This window comes from Ranitomeya variabilis, chromosome 8, assembly GCF_051348905.1.
Source record: "Ranitomeya variabilis isolate aRanVar5 chromosome 8, aRanVar5.hap1, whole genome shotgun sequence".
NCBI lineage: Eukaryota > Metazoa > Chordata > Amphibia > Anura > Dendrobatidae > Ranitomeya > Ranitomeya variabilis.
This window is the reverse complement of record NC_135239.1, coordinates 183,724,924-183,743,853: the sequence shown is the minus strand read 5'-3', so window position 1 is coordinate 183,743,853 and position 18,930 is coordinate 183,724,924. Positions and strand designations below refer to the sequence as shown.

Below are 18,930 nucleotides of genomic sequence, written 5' to 3'. Positions count from 1 at the left end.
GCTTGATGGCCGGCTGATGGCCATAAATATACATGCGTGGCCAAAGAGTGTTTATTGCATTGGGGAGAAGGGATCATCTTCTTTTTTTTTTTATTTGAGAAGCTTGATCTTCTAGGGAAAGAGATCTAGCAGAGGACCAGAAATGGACACCTGTGGACCACCATAGAGAAGTGTCTGCATCTTTTTTGCACACCTCAGTGCCCACATCATAATTTTGACAACCGTTACTTATTGCTTTTTCTATTTGTTCGTTCTTTATCCACGACTGAGCTGTAAACTTAAACTGCCGCATTGTTTTTAGGGGATAGAATGTGCCTTAGCTTTTCCATTTTGCCAGCGGATGGTCCTGCTGGGGTGCACAGATAATAGACATTTTAGCACATGTAGTGTTGTAGGATTGCAGCATTTTGTGTTATCTCTTTCCTTCAGATTTCTAAGCTTTGTAACTATGGCTTTCTATTCTAAAGGCGCTTCCCTCTGCATTAATATTTCCGTATGTTTCCAGGTGGAAAATGAATTCATACTGCAGTCCGAGAAAGAGATTTTCATTGAGCAGATGAAGGATGTGATCGACAAGGCGGAGGACATGTTGAGTGAGGATGCAGAAGGGGAGAGAAGCTCCGATCAAGGGGCAAGTCCTCAGCAAACAGACTCCTTCAGGGTGGAAATGAGGGAGGTACAGTGCACTTTTTTTTTTTTTTTTTGTTTGGTGCATTCAGTCATGGATTAGTAGAGACATGTCTATGACATGACAGCTATCCCTGGGAAGAAATTGACTGCTGTCCACCCCCGGCTGTCAGCACCTGCTGCTCTCAGCCGCATAAATTACAGATTTATTGCAAAGTAATTTATTGGAAGTCTGGCCATAAAGGAACAAGGATGTGCAATGCATAATTCTCATGGTCTTCCTAAATGTCCACTACAGATTTTTCTTATTTTATTAGACATTTAATCTTTTCTACAGAATTATATGTTGGTGCCATTTGATGTGTTGTAAACCTGCCAAGCTTGGCGCGTGTATAAAAACACAATGAATCGCAGAACAATTGCTGCCTGGCCTTACACTTTTATGCTTGGATGATGATAGGAAACAAATGTATAAAACTGTTGATGTTCTAGTGAAAACACTAATTGGCTTCTACTGCTCCCATTCGTTCAGTGGAGATTGAACAAGAAGTTTTGACAACATCAAAACTGAAAACGAGTAACGGAGGCCACCCAGTATTTGGAAATTTGGGTGTGACAGCCGAGACCTGCTTGGCCTGACATAGAGGTCTGCCGTAGGGGAGGTCCCTTTACAGCGGGTCATGCCGTACCAGAAATTAAAGATTGAAGTTTGTTCTTGAGGCCACCTGAGATGGTAGCCCACTTTTTAGACTATTGAAGCCCTAAGATTGCTTTCGAAAAAATGAACAGTTCTAACAAATTCTGAACTGTCCGTAACATTGGCCTTACGCATTATGCAAAAGTTGTGTATGGGAGACTTAACATGATTACTTTTTGTTTGTTCCCCAAAATATTTGCTTCTGCAAAGGTTTTCTGGTATCCACTACCACCCTATTTGTTGATCAAACATGACTCCTCCTCTGGAACAAGGCCGTTGGCAAACCGCAGTCCTGTGTGTAAGGGCAGCATAAAGGATTATTCAACACCTCTCATGCCAACTATGGGAGGTGAGAGACGTTGCTGATGGCCTCGGTTCACGTCCATCAGGTCCTATTAATTAGACATATTTTCAGTCCTAGTGTGGTCCGACAAAACATCGGATCGCCCTCGGACCAATGTTGGTCTACGTGACTGTGCAAATTTCCAATTTTTTATATTTTTTCCCTTGAACAACATGCCCGAGTTTGATCTGATCTTTGGATCGCACTCGACAATGCAAATCAGTGAGTCAATGGAAAACATCGGACAGCTCTCGGATGGCATCGTAGTGTAGTCTGATGTCATCAGACTGACAGAATGGAGAAGATGGAGACTTTTTTTTCTAAATCTTCTCCTTATTCAAGGGAATTAGATCACACTATGTTCATACTCCGATCAGAGTGTTTTGCATAATTGGCCCAATTGTCTCAGATGAGGAGAATATATGCTTGTGTGACCCCGGCCATACCATGTAGAATCGGATGGTTGCACAAGACCTGACAAGACCGTCCACGCAATGTCAACGGCACCTTTCACCCCAGATATGGAAAAGAAGGGTGCTGGTTAACCCCATTACTGTTCTAAAAAAATAAGCAACCTTAAGAAGAGGTATTTTAAAATGGACAAGATTCATCAGTTCTGAACTGTATTGGGAAGTAAAACAGCTTGAAATGGTTTAAAAACTTGGCCTTTTTACTCCAGTCCAAGTAAGCCGGAGGTGGCACGGGCGACAAATTCATCTTAATTTAGGCAACAAAAAAAAAGAAAAAAGTGGCGTAATTTAGCGTTTCTTGCAGTGGTGCACCAAATTTATTAAAAGGCGCTGGCCTCTTAGTTTGGCACATGTTACGCTTCATCAAGACAGGTATGAAAAAAGGCAATCTTGATGAATCGGGGACCATATCTGCCTGGGCAGATTTTTATTTGGTTCTGTTTTTAAGTGTAGTGGACACTTTTTAATTTATTTACCCTTTTTTCCCTCCAAGGAAAATCCACTCAATCCTGCAAAAACACCAGTATATCAGCAGAACGGTATGACGTTTACAGCAGTTTTATTTTTATTTTTTTGCCTTAGAGGTTTCTGAAATGGACAGTCTGGAAATGATCATCTTTTTCTTTCCTTCAGTTTTGCATACGGGAAAGAGGTGGTTCATCATCTGTCCCGTGAAGGAATGTCCGAGTCCTGCCGAAGTGTCATCCATTAATGGTAACCAGGAAATTCAGAATAATCTCGCAGGTAAATCTTTTTTTTTTTTTTTTTTTACTATTATGGGTAATGCGCTTGTCTGAAAGTATGCTCAGGTCATACGGATATGCAAGGTTGAATAGTGTAAAAGTATTATACCCGGACCACTTTTTACTGGGGAAAGGCATTAAAATGAGGAATTAGACTCATTTTGAGTGTTCTAGCTGGTGACTATTTTTGAGGCTCGCGTCTTTCATACATGGTAACTTTTCAGCGGTGCATAAATGAATATATTTTAATATACATGGAAGGATCTCCTCTCATCTGCATGTTCCTCTTCAGAGATGAATGAGAAGGGAATGACGGATCGGAACCTGCAGGGCAGTCAGCCGACGTTCTCCAATATTTTCCTGCATAATAAGTCGCCGTTTTTAGATTGGATTTTTCTAAAGTCAAACATTTTTTATGTTTTTTCTATCAAGTTCTCATTTTAATTCTGATGGAAGAACATGTAGATTTACACACTGACAATTGGATAAACGGAGGTCTCCTTAATAGAGCTAGGCCTCCATTTACTGTTTACTGACCACGGTCTAATTCCACAATTCTGGGGGTTTTTTTTGTCTTTTTTTGGCATACTCCATTTTAGGTTGCCTTGCTAATACATAGAATTAGTCTTCATTCATTTGATACATTTGACCATCGATATTGCGAGCCTTTCACAGTTCTACTCCACCAGGCTCTGATTTCTATGGGCACCCATGGTCTACTTTCAACACTTACATTACTGTTGTAAAACTGGGCCTCACTATTTTTCTACTACATTGACCTGAATCGATCACTTAAATACAAACTGCATACATTATTTCATTGATGTTAGACCTGATGAAGCCAGTGTACTTACTTTGATAATCTATTTCAGCATGGCTATATAATCCTATGTAAAACTCAACCTCCGCTCACCTGGCCTGATTGTCAGCTCCTCTGTGTCCCTCCACTCTGCTGCCGAGATGGCTGGATCTGACACGGCGTTTCAAAGTAAATAGATCTACTAGATTTGTAATGTAAATACAACTAGCTTCATCAGGTCTAACAGATCTTGAAAAGTGTCTCAATCTTCTCCCACCTAGCCTGATTGATAGATCTCCAGTCGAGAGGAGGCATACCGGGAAGCTGCCACTGCTCAGTACAAGCTGCAGTTGTCAGGCTGCGTGGCTGGGGATTGACACTGACTGTCTAGGTACTCTGGTCCGGCCATACTGACGAGAGAGGATACATCCTGCACAATTACATCCTGTACTCTCCATCACTGCCTGGGTGAAACAGAACTCACAATTACACCTTGTGACCATGAACCCGATCCACCTGAAAAACACAAAAGAGTAATGGTTAGCGCCTAATTTAGTGACTAAGACCGGTCCGAGACAGACCTTGCCTCCAACTGACACTACACAAAACAGGAAGCCTGAGGCTGGCAGGCGAGGTATAGTCTGCTGGGGAGGAGCCAATTTTCATATAGGATGTAATAGTGTCAGCCACCAGGTGGCAGCAGACTATCCCATGGTTCTCTGTGTCACCCAATGAAGACTATCGAGAAACAGATTTTACAGTGAGTATCAAAAATCTTAAATTTTAATGAACAGCTAATAGGACATGAATTTTCAAAGGAAGTACTCTTGCCTCATCAGGGCTAAGAGGTCTGCTAAATAACTAATGCATCTTGTGTTGTGAAATCTGGTGACATATTCGTTTTAACGAATGTATGAAATCAATCTTGAAGACAATTGGTAACCCCCGACGTGTCCACCTTTGCCTATCCGCAAACTTCCAAAAGGAATTCAATTCCTAGCATTAAACGTAAAATAGGTTAATCGTGACCTGCTAGCAGGCTGCAGTTCACATTACGCCCACTGGGTGGCCACATGTAGCATAAATATCTCCCGACAGAGTATTGCAATTTTTTTTTTGTTTTGTTTTTCAACACTGGTCATTTAGTGCCACTCATATCGAGATGCGCTGAGCCAAGAACCTATAGGTTCCATATTTCTGCAATGTACAGCTACATTTATAGGGAGCACAGTCTTGTTGTGTAATTATGTAACATTACTTCCTATGAGATAAATTGATTTCCTTGCTTAGCAATTTTAAGTTATGGTTACTCCTAGATTATCAGCGTCGGTGCTGAATAGTCTGATTATTTAGAGTGCTGTTAATACAAGAAAAGCCCTTTTATATTACATAGGTTCAATATCTGACTGCATCCAGCTAGCTGAAGAACATATAGTTCTGCCGTGTGGGCGGCATGTTAGCTCGATGGTTATTACTGCTGCCTTGTAGTTTCAATCCAGCTGGGTTTCCTCCCACACTCATAAAACCTATTGATAAGAAATAGGCTTCCTAAAATAAGTGACCCTGGAATGCTGGTGTGTACATAATGGGATGGTTGGACTGTTTGCAAACTTTTCCTCTTTTTTCTGCACTGCCGTTTTCTCCCAGTTGACGGCACTTCAGTCCACGGCATCTTTGTGCTCGGCTTTAACGTTCCCATAGGCCACCATTTATTAGACCAAAGCTAAAAGTGTGTCTATTTGGCCTCTCTTTTTTGGTCTGATATGCATCCAGAGACTGGTTAAAGGGGTTGTCCGGTTCTTGTGTTGTGTGACACCAGGTAGCCACAATGAACAGCTGTTCCCGATGCCGGCTACAGAGCGGAAAAGCACGGATCTATTAACTCTATAGTAGCACAGCGGATGTGCAGTACCTGGCTGTGGCCACTAAAAGGTTGGTGGCGCTGTACAGTTCTGCTCCACAACTAAGCACATCCGGCCCCTGCGGTACCAGGAACACCTGTTTGGTGAGGATGCATACCCGGTACTGATGACCTATGCTTAGGATAGATGATCAATATTAAAGGACAGCCCCTTTAATTGAGTTGTGATTTCCTATGCAGAGGACCACCCTGATATTTTAGACAGTGTATGATTTTTGTAGTAGGACTCTATGCTGCAATGATCCCGCCTGACTTAGACCACCGTCAGATGTCAGCCCCATGAGGGCTTGTACGCAACGGGCTTAGAAACCGCAGTGTGCCCTTAGCGTAACAGTTGTTTTTTTAGTGGGGTACGCTATGTTCTTCTGCTAGCAGGCCTGAAATCAACTCCGCTGCCTGCAAAAATGGCTGAAACCCCCCCCCCACACACACACTACCAGTTGCCCCTTTAATGCATTACTGTTCTATTACATCCCGATCCGTTGCCTTCATTGGTCAGGTAAGGGGGGGCTTTGCTATCATTAAGTATATTTTTGGCACCGGTTACCTTTTAACAGCTGTTCAATTCGACTGAATGACTGTACAAGCAGCAAATGTAGAAAAAAAAACACAAAACTTTCAGAGCGTAAGGTATAAAATGGAGGAGGTCGTCTGAAAAATTAACATTTTCTAAATAGATAGTGAATCAAAGTAGAAGTGTGGGGGATTAAAAAGCAACATGTAGTCTTTCTAGGCCAAATTCATCTGGACGCAGTACGGCCGGAAATGAATGTCTAATATATGATCCGAGTTATACCGTTAGATCCCTTTGATACCCTAGAGCCCTACATACCTTCCATTGAGGGCGGGATCTATGCCCTTCATATGGGAGTAAAATTCAACTTTTATTACACTCCTTTAAAACTATCCTTTAAAGGTTGCTCCAGGTTTGAGATGAGTCTGCCATCATGCTTTCCTGAGAATGTGCTGTAAGGATACTCCATTGCTGGTGGCGAGAGCAGGTGGTCACATGACTGCAAGTGATTTGCATACATGCGGTCACATGCCGACTTGACATGTGGGCCTCACTCATGTTGAGTGAGACTGCATGTCTAGTCGGAATGTGGCCAGGAGTATGCAAATCGCACACTTAGTTACCTGACTGCCCTCTTTTGGTACTGGAGAATCCTGACAGCATGCGGTGGGCGCACTGAGGATTTGGGAGTCTCCAATTACAGAGTGACTGCAGACTTTTATATCAAGAGTGGACAACTCTTTAAGGGGCTGCCTCACTGGTGTTGATGGTCACACTAATTAAACCCGTGTTTGCTAGGCATACGTTTATGGCATATCTAACAAGTCTTTCAGATGCGGGCCCCACCTCTGGGACCTGCATCTAGAATGGGGGTCCCATTTTCTGCCGCTGTAAGTGAGCAAGGTGGGCATGGGGCTCTCACCATTCACTTCTGTGGGGGTTCCAAAATTGTGTGGCTGGAAGTGAATGGAAAGCTGCAAATGTGCCACTGGCTCTTAATTTACAGAGGCGTAGGATGGGGCTCAGTTTTTAGGCAGTTTTGGGATGTCCTATAGATATGCCATGAAGGTCTGATATGGCAATACCCCTTAAAAGAGGACCAATCACCAGGTCAAAAGTGGATCTTATTGCTCTTATTTTATTCTCGCTGCTCCCCAGAGTATTTTGTTTTTTCTCTTAATTTTGCAATATGGTTCTATAGATATGCACCCTTTTTTATTTGGAATACATTTTTGTGGTCTCTACCAAGGGGATGTGTCTCACAGGGTAATAATACAGAGCAGCCTAAAGACACGCCCCAGAGGATCCAGAGTCATGACCTGTTGGAAAGTCCACAAAAATTTGCACTAAATAAAAAGGCCCATATCTCGGGAACTGTGTGGTGGATTTAAAATTAAAAAAATGTCACACTCAGGGGAGCAGTGGAAAGAATTCAAGAGCAATAAGGTTCTCTATAAAAGTAGCGGTGAGGATTACACAGCCATGCAAAGGTTGGATACGTTTTGCTTGCTAAACTATTGTTAGATGTAGGTTCCCCCAACAATAATGGCAGATCTCTAGTGGTTATAGAGCAATGATCGAATGTTTATTTGGCCAATTTCTGTTTAAACCATGGTCGTCTTTGTGAAACACAAGGGTGATCCAGCTCCGCGCTCTCATATATTCTGCATAAGTTGGTGAAGGAGGCCGGTGACGGTCACGTAAGGATTATATATCAGGTGGTGAGCAGGGCCGGTGACGGTCACTGATAGCTCCTGGCTCACGAGCACAAGCGTCCGTTATTGTGCACCTGTCGTGTTTGGCAGTTGTTAGATGTGACACCACCAGCCCAGCACATAACTTAATGACTGCAAAATCAAAATATTAGCCACTTTCTAATATACTTTGGCCCTGTTTCATTAAGACTGGCATTGTACACACCAGTCTTAATAATGGGGTGTGCTGGAGTAAGAGACACCCGATTCATCTAGGAGCCTTACTAGATCTTTTACTCCAGTTACAATTGAAGTAAGGTTTCTGGCCTTAACTACCCCACATATGGTCATGAATTGGACTGGCGGGTGTTGCCATGTCCCCCTTTCCCCCCATGTTTTCATGTTCCGCCTACTTTGACAGAGCTGGCTAGGACTGGTGTGAAAACGCCAAAAGTTGCAAAAGTTTTGCGTAACGTCAAGTTATGTGCAAATGCAAATTTTGTGGCTCTTCAAACTGTTTTACCTTTTTGTGTTTTATATACCAACCTTTTGTTTTGCAAGTTTTCTTTTTATATAGCGGTCACCTGATGGAAACATCTTGATGGTTAAAACCTGAAACGAGCTAGTCCTGTGTTGATCTAACTGTTAAGGGCTTGTGCATAAAAAATTGTACGATGAGTCTAATCAAAATCATTGGTCCATTTTTTTTTTTTCACATATGGAAAATTCAGACGTGTGAATGAGCCCTAACAGTTAAACACCAAACTACCTCTTTTCAGGTTTTAACCTAAACATCCTAGTCCTGCTCACAACAGGTTCTCAGTTGTGAACAGGAATAGGATTGTACTTTTTCAGCCACTTTGTTCCATTGATTGGTGGGATAACAAAACAGTGGACCCCCAACACATTGGTGTTTGATGAGGTTTTTGGGTAATCTTTTATAATTTTCTTACAGATGAAAAGAACTCTGAAGATAACAACCATCACGAGTGTACCACAAATGAGGAGAAGATGAATCCAGCTTTGGGTCAGTCCATTTTAACAGATTCATGTGACCAATCTACGGGAATGCCTGCTTCCATGACCCATTCCTCTTCAACAATCTCCTCCTCTGATCTTCAAACCCTTCCAGAATCCCTTTCCTTCCTCCAAGGAGATACTGTAACTCTTGGTTCATCTGCTGTTTTACATCCCGTGATAGAAGCACAGCCTGACTCTGTAGGTTCTGATGGACTAGTGCTAAAAGAGGTGCCAGTAGCACCTGTGGTACCTCAACCAGGGCACACTTCATGCGTGTTACCGTCTGGTCAGACTTGCAATTTGATGACCACAAATGAAACTCTTCAATCGGAGATTGTAAATTGTGGCAATGGTCATGCTCAGCAAGTTCCTCAGGAAAAAGTTCTTGATCTTAAACCAGAGCGGCAGGTGTTTTATGAACCAGATACTGGTTCTCCTATTTTAGTCCAGGTAAAGTCAGATACTGGTTCGAATGGTCAAGGAATGGCAAGAACTGATCAATTACATGTCATTCCTGAAGGGTTGCCACCTGTCTTACAGGCACAGGCTCAAGGTTTAACTTTGCCGGTGGTGAACCCCAATCTTCAGCAGTCGGGCATAGAGTCTGATGGAGAAGGTCCACCTAGAGTAGAGTTTGCTGACAACACAATGAAAACATTAGACGAGAAACTCCGTACTTTACTATACCAGGAGTATACTCCGGCTAACATGTCCGCTGGAACACCGGAGAACTGCGTCATGATAGAAAATGCTCCAGAAGTTATCAACTCCCAGCCACTAAACCAGGACATGGATGGAGAAGCTGTAAACTTGTGTAAGACTCGCTCTGCTCTACAGCTAGAAAATGGTGGTGATGGTTATGATTTACCAAATCTGTGGGTAAGTTTTATATGGAAATCTTGCTCTTCGATAATGTTTCTCTATCTTTTGTGTGGCACATACATACGTAGCATTTGTAGACCGATATTCTCACAGTTCCTTGTATATGTGGAAGGGTTGTCCAGTATTACAAGGGGACAGTAGTTTTGCATTACAGCGAGGATGAGCTGTAATATTGAAGACCATTAGCAAATGTGGTGCTGTTTTTGGAAAAGCAAAAAATCCAGAGCATATCCCAGCATGGATGTGCAGATTTCCTCCTCCAATGAATTCAGTGGGGAAGAAGTCTGCATTGAAGTGGGGTCATTCCATATCAAGTGATCCAAATATGAATATTTTTTTTACCTTACGTCTTTAGATTTTTTTTATTTTTTGTTTTTATGAAGTACAACTTTAGTTAATTACAAATTAAAAGTTTAGAATTTTTTTCTTCATCAGTTAATTTTTTACAGATTTTTAAAGTTTTGAAAAAGCATGGATTTTGGCCTGGTATGGCTTTACATTTTGTATCATATCTCGGGCTAGAATTAAGATATACAGGTCCTTCTCAAAAAATTAGCATATAGTGTTAAATTTCATTATTTACCATAATGTAATGATTACAATTAAACTTTCATATATTATAGATTCATTATCCACCAACTGAAATTTGTCAGGTCTTTTATTGTTTTAATACTGATGATTTTGGCCTACAACTCCTGATAACCCAAAAAACCTGTCTCAATAAATTAGCATATTTCACCCGTCCAATCAAATAAAAGTGTTTTTTAATAACAAACAAAAAAAACATCAAATAATAATGTTCAGTTATGCACTCAATACTTGGTCGGGAATCCTTTGGCAGTAATGACTGCTTCAATGCGGCGTGGCATGGAGGCAATCAGCCTGTGACACTGCTGAGATGTTATGGAGGCCCAGGATGCTTCAATAGCGGCCTTAAGCTCATCCAGAGTGTTGGGTCTTGCGTCTCTCAACTTTCTCTTCACAATATCCCACAGATTCTCTATGGGGTTCAGGTCAGGAGAGTTGGCAGGCCAATTGAGCACAGTAATACCATGGTCAGTAAACCATTTACCAGTGGTTTTGGCTCTGTGAGCAGGTGCCAGGTCGTGCTGAAAAATGAAATCTTCATCTCCATAAAGCATTTCAGCCGATGGAAGCATGAAGTGCTCCAAAATCTCCTGATAGCTAGCTGCATTGACCCTGCCCTTGATGAAACACAGTGGACCAACACCAGCAGCTGACATGGCACCCCACACCATCACTGACTGGGTACTTGACACTGGACTTCAGGCATTTTGGCATTTCCTTCTCCCCAGTCTTCCTCCAGACTCTGGCACCTTGATTTCCGAATGACATGCAAAATTTGCTTTCATCAGAAAAAAGTACTTGGGACCACTTAGCAACAGTCCAGTGCTGCTTCTCTGTAGCCCAGGTCAGGCGCTTCTGCCGCTGTTTATGGTTCAAAAGTGGCTTTACCTGGGGAATGCGGCACCTGTAGCCCATTTCCTGCACACGCCTGTGCACGGTGGCTCTGGATGTTTCCACACCAGACTCAGTCCACTGCTTCCTCAGGTTCCCCAAGGTCTGGAATCGGTCCTTCTCCACAATCTTCCTCAGGGTCCGGTCACCTCTTCTCGTTGTACAGCGTTTTCTGCCACATTGTTTCCTTCCAACAGACTTACCATTGAGGTGCCTTGATACAGCACTCTGGGAACAGCCTATTTGTTGAGAAATTTCTTTCTGGGTCTTACCCTCTTGCTTGAGGGTATCAATGATGGCCTTCTTGACATCTGTCAGGTCGCTAGTCTTACCCATGATGGGGGTTTTGAGTAATGAACCAGGCAGGGAGTTTTTAAAAGCCTCAGATATCTTTTGCATGTGTTTAGAGTTAATTAGTTGATTCAGAAGATTAGGGTAATAGGTCGTTTAGAGAACCTTTTCTTGATATGCTAATTTATTGAGACAGGTTTTTTGGGTTATCAGGAGTTGTAGGCCAAAATCATCAGTATTAAAACAATAAAAGACCTGACAAATTTCAGTTGGTGGATAATGAATCTATAATATATGAAAGTTTAATTGTAATCATTACATTATGGTAAATAATGAAATTTAACACTATATGCTAATTTTTTGAGAAGGACCTGTAGAGGTGGGAGAGGCATCATTTTTCTCTTTCATTTGATATGCCACAAGACTATGTTTCTTTATATTTTGTTTTGGAGAAATCAAATTAAAAATTTTGATGCGCAATTCTGAAAAAAACGTATGTTTTAAAATTGTGAAAACATGCATGTGTGTTACTTGTGTCCTTGTTTACATTTGTACAGGGATTCAACTTGGGATCTATCACATTTGTATTTTTTTTTAAGCCTTGAATCATCTGATTTTATGTTTGTGTGAGTTTCTTCCTTTTTTCTTTTCAAATTACAACTTACTGCATTCAACATTTATATGTAACAATAAAGAAACACAAAAAACAAAGTGCCAGAATAAATGCATCTTAGGCTACTTTAACACTAGCATCGTACTCGGCCCGTCGCAGTGCGTCGGGCCGACGTACCGACGCTAGCGTTGTTTGCGCTGCACAACGGGTGCAGCGGATGCAGATTTTCAGCGCATCCGCTGCCCCATTGTGAGGTGCGGGGAGGAGGGGGCGGAGTTCCGGCCGCGCATGCGCGGTCGGAAAAGACGTTCCCGACGTACCAAAAAACGTTGCAAGCAACGTTTTTTGCTGCCGACGGTCCGCCACAACACGACGCAACCGTCGCACGACGGTTGCGACGTGTCAATGCGTCGCCAATGTTAGTCTATGGAGAAAAAACGCATCCTGCAAGCACTTTTGCAGGATGCGTTTTTTGACCAAAACGACGCATTGCGACGGAGGACAAAAAACGCCAGTCATCATAACTACTTGCTCAGCATTTTCAACCTGAATTCATTGAACAAGCCAAAAGATAAAAGGTGATCACATCCTCAAGTGTGGTTTTCTAAATACAGTCTGATCCTAATTATATGTTAAAAACAAGATTAAAAGAGCCGATATTTCTACCACCTATTTATACATGGAACATTTTTTTTTTCTACTATATCACTAAACATGTCATTTCTGATGTGTTTAAGAAGAATAGTCCAGTAGTTAAATCCTCGTTCTATAAAATATGAACTAATCAAACAATTAATAGTAGGTGTTTACACTGGCCTTCTATCATCAATGTGTCCCTTCTAGTGTGAAATGTCATCTTGCCCATCAGCGCTAACTAGCAATGGCCGTCTCCTTCTGTGTCGGAGTATGTGCGGCTGTCATGGTGCTCGGCTCCACCTGAGTTATATCTGTTTTTTGTTCACTTTTACAATGTCTGATTTTCTTGGATACACAAAGGACGGCGCTGGACCGGAAGGTGCAGAAAAGTCACTTCTACGTCTTCATTTTCACTATCTTTGGAGAGTCCAGTAGCCGCCACCAGCGCCCATCATATTCACAGGTCACATCGCCAGTTGTCATCCATGGCCGATCTTGTGCCGCCTTCTACCACGTCATGGACGTCACGGTCTTTATTTCCACTACATGGGATGACAGTCCGGTATTGCTGAGTCCCTGTGATGGGTTCTGCTTCCTGTAACCGATATAACAAACTCTCCTCCTCTTTGTAGTCCTGGTTTGTACAATACATGAACTGGATGTTCAGAATATTTTTCTCCCTCCATTTGAGGAGTTGCCTGGGTGTTCAGATTTGGTGTGAATACGGCCCGAGCTGCCGGCCTGTCATCTGCTCTGTAGTCACCGTCTACCCCTGGTCATTCTCAGCCCTAACAAAGCTTCTCCTCTGTCCTCTCCTGCTTCTAATACTCTGTAACATAATAAATAATACAGTAATATCTAGCAATCATGGATTATTTGGTAAATATAGACCTCACACTGTTAGACCACAAGCTGAGCAGATCTGAAATCAAGATTTTTGAACTGACACTGTAATAGTTTTATTTTTTAAAATATGATCCCATCACGATCCCAGCTTGTATTTTGGTACAGATGTGAATAGGAGCATAGCAGGCACATGTGCAGTTTTTGAAATTTTTAAATTAAACGTTTTTTTTCGGAAATGCGTTTTAAAGTTTTGCGCTTGCGTTCGCATAGGTAAAATATTATCAAAGATACTCTTGTGACATATCTGGTGAAAGCCTGTACAATTCTGAGTAGAATGGTGTTTATTTTGTTTCTCTATCTCTTTTCTAGCCTGAGTTATGGGGAGAAATGTAAAGGCAGGCAACACCGAAATTCGCACTTTTTCCGAACTTTGAAAATCAATAAAAAATAAAAAAAAAATCTAGAATTTTTTTCTTCTTCACATTTTGCATTCTCTGACAAACTATTACCAAATAACAAAATCTCAAAAGAATTAAAAATATAGTGGTAAAAATCATTGGTTCACTTGACATGGAATGACCCAGTGATGCAACTTTTGCTGCAAATTACCTGAGGATCTGCTGCAAAATCCCATCCCCTGGTCAGTCTCCTATTTTCATGACTTGTTTGTGCTACAAAATGGTTAGCATTGTTATATTTGACGACACGTTATTGTGAAGATTGGGATGCCGTTGACCAGGCGAGCATCGGCACATAAAATGACTACCGGTATACTGTTTTTTTTGGGGGGAGGGGGTATTTTCCTGCAATAGGGCAATCCAGAGCAGATTTGTACAATGTGATTTACAGTAATTGTATTTGATATGGAAAAAATCTTCACTGCATATATACAGTGGGGCAAAAAAGTATTTAGTCATTCAGCAATAGTGCAAGTTCCACCACTTAAAAAGAGGAGAGGCGTCTGTAATTTACATCATAGGTAGACCTCAACTATGGGAGACAAACTGAGAAAAAAAAATCCAGAAAATCACATTGTCTGTTTTTTTATCATTTTATTTGCATATTATGGTGGAAAATAAGTATTTGGTCAGAAACAAAATTTCATCTCAATACTTTGTAATATATCCTTTGTTGGCAATGACAGAGGTCAAACGTTTTCTGTAAGTCTTCACAAGGTTGCCACACACTGTTGTTGGTATGTTGGCCCATTCCTCCATGCAGATCTCCTCTAGAGCAGTGATGTTTTTGGCTTTTCGCTTGGCAACACGGACTTTCAACTCCCTCCAAAGGTTTTCTATAGGGTTGAGATCTGGAGACTGGCTAGGCCACTCCAGGACCTTGAAATGCCCTGGCGGTGTGCTTTGGATCATTGTCATGTTGAAAGACCCAGCCACGTTTCATCTTCAATGCCCTTGCTGATGGAAGGAGGTTTGCACTCAAAATCTCACGATACATGGCCCCATTCATTCTTTCATGTACCCGGATCAGTCATCCTGGCCCCTTTGCAGAGAAACAGCCCCAAAGCATGATGTTTCCACCACCATGCTTTACAGTAGGTATGTTGTTTGATGGATGCAACTCAGTATTCTTTTTCCTCCAAACATGACAAGTTGTGTTTCTACCAAACAGTTCCAGTTTGGTTTCATCAGACCATAGGACATTCTCCCAAAACTCCTCTGGATCATCCAAATGCTCTCTAGCAAACTTCAGACGGGCCCGGACATGTACTGGCTTAAGCAGTGGGACACGTCTGGCACTGCAGGATCTGAGTCCATGGTGGCGTAGTGTGTTACTTATGGTAGGCCTTGTTACATTGGTCCCAGCTCTCTGCAGTTCATTCACTAGGTCCCCCCGCGTGGTTCTGGGATTTTTGCTCACCGTTCTTGTGATCATTCTGACCCCACGGGGTGGGATTTTGCGTGGAGCCCCAGATCGAGGGAGATTATCAGTGGTCTTGAATGTCTTCCATTTTCTAATTATTGCTCCCACTGTTGATTTCTTCACTCCAAGCTGGTTGGCTATTGCAGATTCAGTCTTCCCAGCCTGGTGCAGGGCTACAATTTTGTTTCTGGTGTCCTTTCACAGCTCTTTGGTCTTCACCATAGTGGAGTTTGGAGTCAGACTGTTTGAGGGTGTGCACAGGTGTCTTTTTATACTGATAACAAGTTTAAACAGGTGCCATTACTACAGGTAATGAGTGGAGGAAAGAGGAGACTCTTAAAGAAGAAGTTACAGGTCTGTGAGAGCCAGAAATCTTGATTGTTTGTTTCTGACCAAATACTTATTTTCCACCATAATATGCAAATAAAATGATAAAAAAACAGACAATGTGATTTTCTGGATTTTTTTGTCTCAGTTTGGCTCCCATAGTTGAGGTCTACCTATGATGTAAATTACAGACGCCTCTCATCTTTTTAAGTGGTGGAACTTGCACTATTGCTGAATGACTAAATACTTTTTTGCCCCACTGTAAATGTGAACTTACCCTTTTAATAACCAGTGGACAGCCCATTATCTGGTAGACATGCTCACTGATCACGATGAAATCTTGTGAAAACTCAAGAAGGCGACCAGAGTTTTTGGTTAAGACCTAAATAAGCTTTGAGTGATTATTTGATGGCAATGTCTTCAGATCTCCAGCCTTCATCAACCATGTATTTTAATTTTTTTATGGTAGCACATGACAAAAACATGAACACCCTCAATATACCTTGTTTTAACAACATGTTATAATGTCATATTGGAATTAGGATCTTATTACCGGTATGTTTGACCTTTGAAAACTACAATATCTACACAATCAGTTGCCGTCTGTAATGTTAGTAAACCTAGTCAAACCCATTAGATTGTAATCTTTCCCGAATGATCTCCACCTGTGGCACCAGCTTATATCACAAAACATGCCTGATATTTCTTTCTCTGACATTTGCTAGTAATTGAATGCCTGCAGACTGCCATATACAGTGTATGAAAATCATCGATCTTGGCGGCACATAGTTCTGTGTAAACAGGACTCACTTAGAACTATGTTGGCCAATGTGCACTGAGCAATCTGGTATTGTTTTCTTTTATCTGCCTGTGTAAACAGGCATTTAAACGACAGCTGATCAGTAAAAGTGCCACCGTTTGGTTTATGCAAATTGACCCTAATATTATTGTGCCTCCTCCTATCCACCGTCAACGCTAACACCTGGTTAATTCATGTTTCCAGTCATTCCTCTTCTTCCTCTATTTTCTGCTAAAGCCTTCACTGTCCACTAGAGTTGAGCGACTATGTACGGAATCGGTCGCCGAATCTGAATTTGCCATATTTGTGCCATATTGGTACCCTATTCATGATGAGTTTATGTTTGATGATCAGCTCCAATCATATTTGGTAATTTCTACTCCCATTGACATACGGCGAATATTGCAAAAACAATGATCACCGCCTGTCATAATTCGCTCAACTCTACTGTCCACACTTTGCCCAGTGAATTCAATTCCAAACACTAAAAAATGACTTAAGTCTGTTCATACCCCATCTCCTCCATATATCTCTGACCTAATCTCCCACTAGTTCCCCACACAAAATCTCTGGGTCTCCACTTTTCTCTCTTGTCTCTTTACACAACAATCTCCAAGATTTCACTAGTGCATCCCTAAAATTCTGAAACCCTCTACCCCAACTGGCCAGACATTCCCTTACGTTTGAAACCTTCAAAAGCCACATGTTTGTACTGGAAACGGTTTTCACCTTTCCCATATGTCCAGCACCCTGGAATCAAAGGCACATGAAAATAAATAATAATTCCCTTTAGACCCAGGTCAGCCCACATTGCCTTCTTCCAGTCATACACATTTGATCAATTACAGTTGCAATGCGTTGTACGAGACATTTTTATTTTTGTTTCGGAACATTGGTCATGTCCAGTAGGCAAGAAAGAGAAACGTTCTTCCCTTTTGGATCTGATACTGGTTTTTAAAAGGGTTTGTTAACATTTAGGGTCATGTAATCACAACTTCTGTTGCCAAATGCCATTGTATGGGAAATCAAATTCCTCACTGCAATTTGTTTAAAGTGGTCGTCCGCAACTGGAACATTAATGGCTTATCCTTAGGATAGATCATCAATATCTGATCAGATGGGATGTGACTCTCGGTACTTCCGCAGATCATCTATGTTCGGTGTTGCGGGATGAGACAATAGCTCAGTTGTGGAGCTGAACAGTGTCGATGGAATAATGGCCATGGCCAGGTCCTGCACATTTGCCCCCTATTGATTTGAACAGGTAGCTGATGTGCAATAGTCGGCCGCGAGCATCATACAGACATTGGTAAAAGTTGATCGGCTAGGGTGTCGGGAGTCTCACCCCTACCAATCAAATATTGTTGACCAATCTAAAGGCTACGCAATCCTCTTTAAAGGTTTGATGATTGATGGGAGTCAACCCCCAAATGATCTGAAAAAATACCTTCTTGCCCGTCCGCTACCATTGGTTGTCTGTGCGACTGCCAATCCCTGACATTCCTATAGACAATGGATGAAGAGGAGGCACACTGAAAGTTTGGGATGAATTGAAATGTTAGAGAATATATTATAATGCCCCAAACCATCCTTGCCATTTACAGCAGCCTGGCTTATGTGATTTTTGCTCTATTTCTATACAAACTACTATAAACATTCTTCGTATTCTTCTTATATCCTCTGTGGTGAAGCGAATTTTCCCTTGCGCTGCCCTGATGGATTACTGGCAACTGTGGCAATGGCAATTAAGAACATCATGCTAAAAAACACTTATTTTAATGGCTTCACCATGTCCATATAGCCCTTAACAATGACCGCTTCTAGTTTTGTATACCAGAATATAAGCCTTTTTTTGTCATATCGGATATTAGAAATTAAATTGTATTCTGCAGGCCCACGCTAACAGCAATGAGGTCAGGACATATTGTTTTCATTATCGTGCAGAATTCCTCGGAGATCCATTTTTGCAGAAAGCGCAGTGCTGAAGGACATAGTGCTGCAATAGATTACACCACCTTGAATGGGTTTGTAGTTCAGCTCCTCATGACGACAGGATTGGAAAGCAATTTAGCTTCACCGCTTGGATCCAGGCAGATAATATAACGGCTCATAATAATGTGAGACGCATTTCTAATCAAACAGATGACAGACTTTCATTAAAAAAACGTGTCTTCTCCAAATGCATCCGAAGCAAACGACGTCCTACATTGGGATCACTGCAGTACTTGCATTTGCTATCATTTAGATTAGCGAACTGGTAATTTCAGGGGTTTTCCTCGAAGAACGGTCATTCTTTGGAAATAAACCTCAGATTCTCTTAGCTGCAATTAAACGTCCCTTGTGTGATT

General features: G+C 41.7%; 1 protein-coding gene across 12 annotated transcripts in view; it reads left to right on the top strand.

The window, feature by feature from the left end:
- Positions 1–18,930, top strand: part of WNK2 (WNK lysine deficient protein kinase 2) — a 193,768-nt gene that overhangs the window by 134,630 nt on the left and 40,208 nt on the right. For all 12 annotated transcript variants that reach the window (XM_077278262.1, XM_077278253.1, XM_077278255.1 and 9 more), the window contains 4 exons: positions 506–676; positions 2,631–2,676; positions 2,771–2,881; positions 8,764–9,707. In XM_077278262.1, the coding sequence (XP_077134377.1) occupies positions 506–676; positions 2,631–2,676; positions 2,771–2,881; positions 8,764–9,707 (1,272 nt within the window). The remainder of the gene's footprint in view (positions 1–505; positions 677–2,630; positions 2,677–2,770; positions 2,882–8,763; positions 9,708–18,930) is intronic.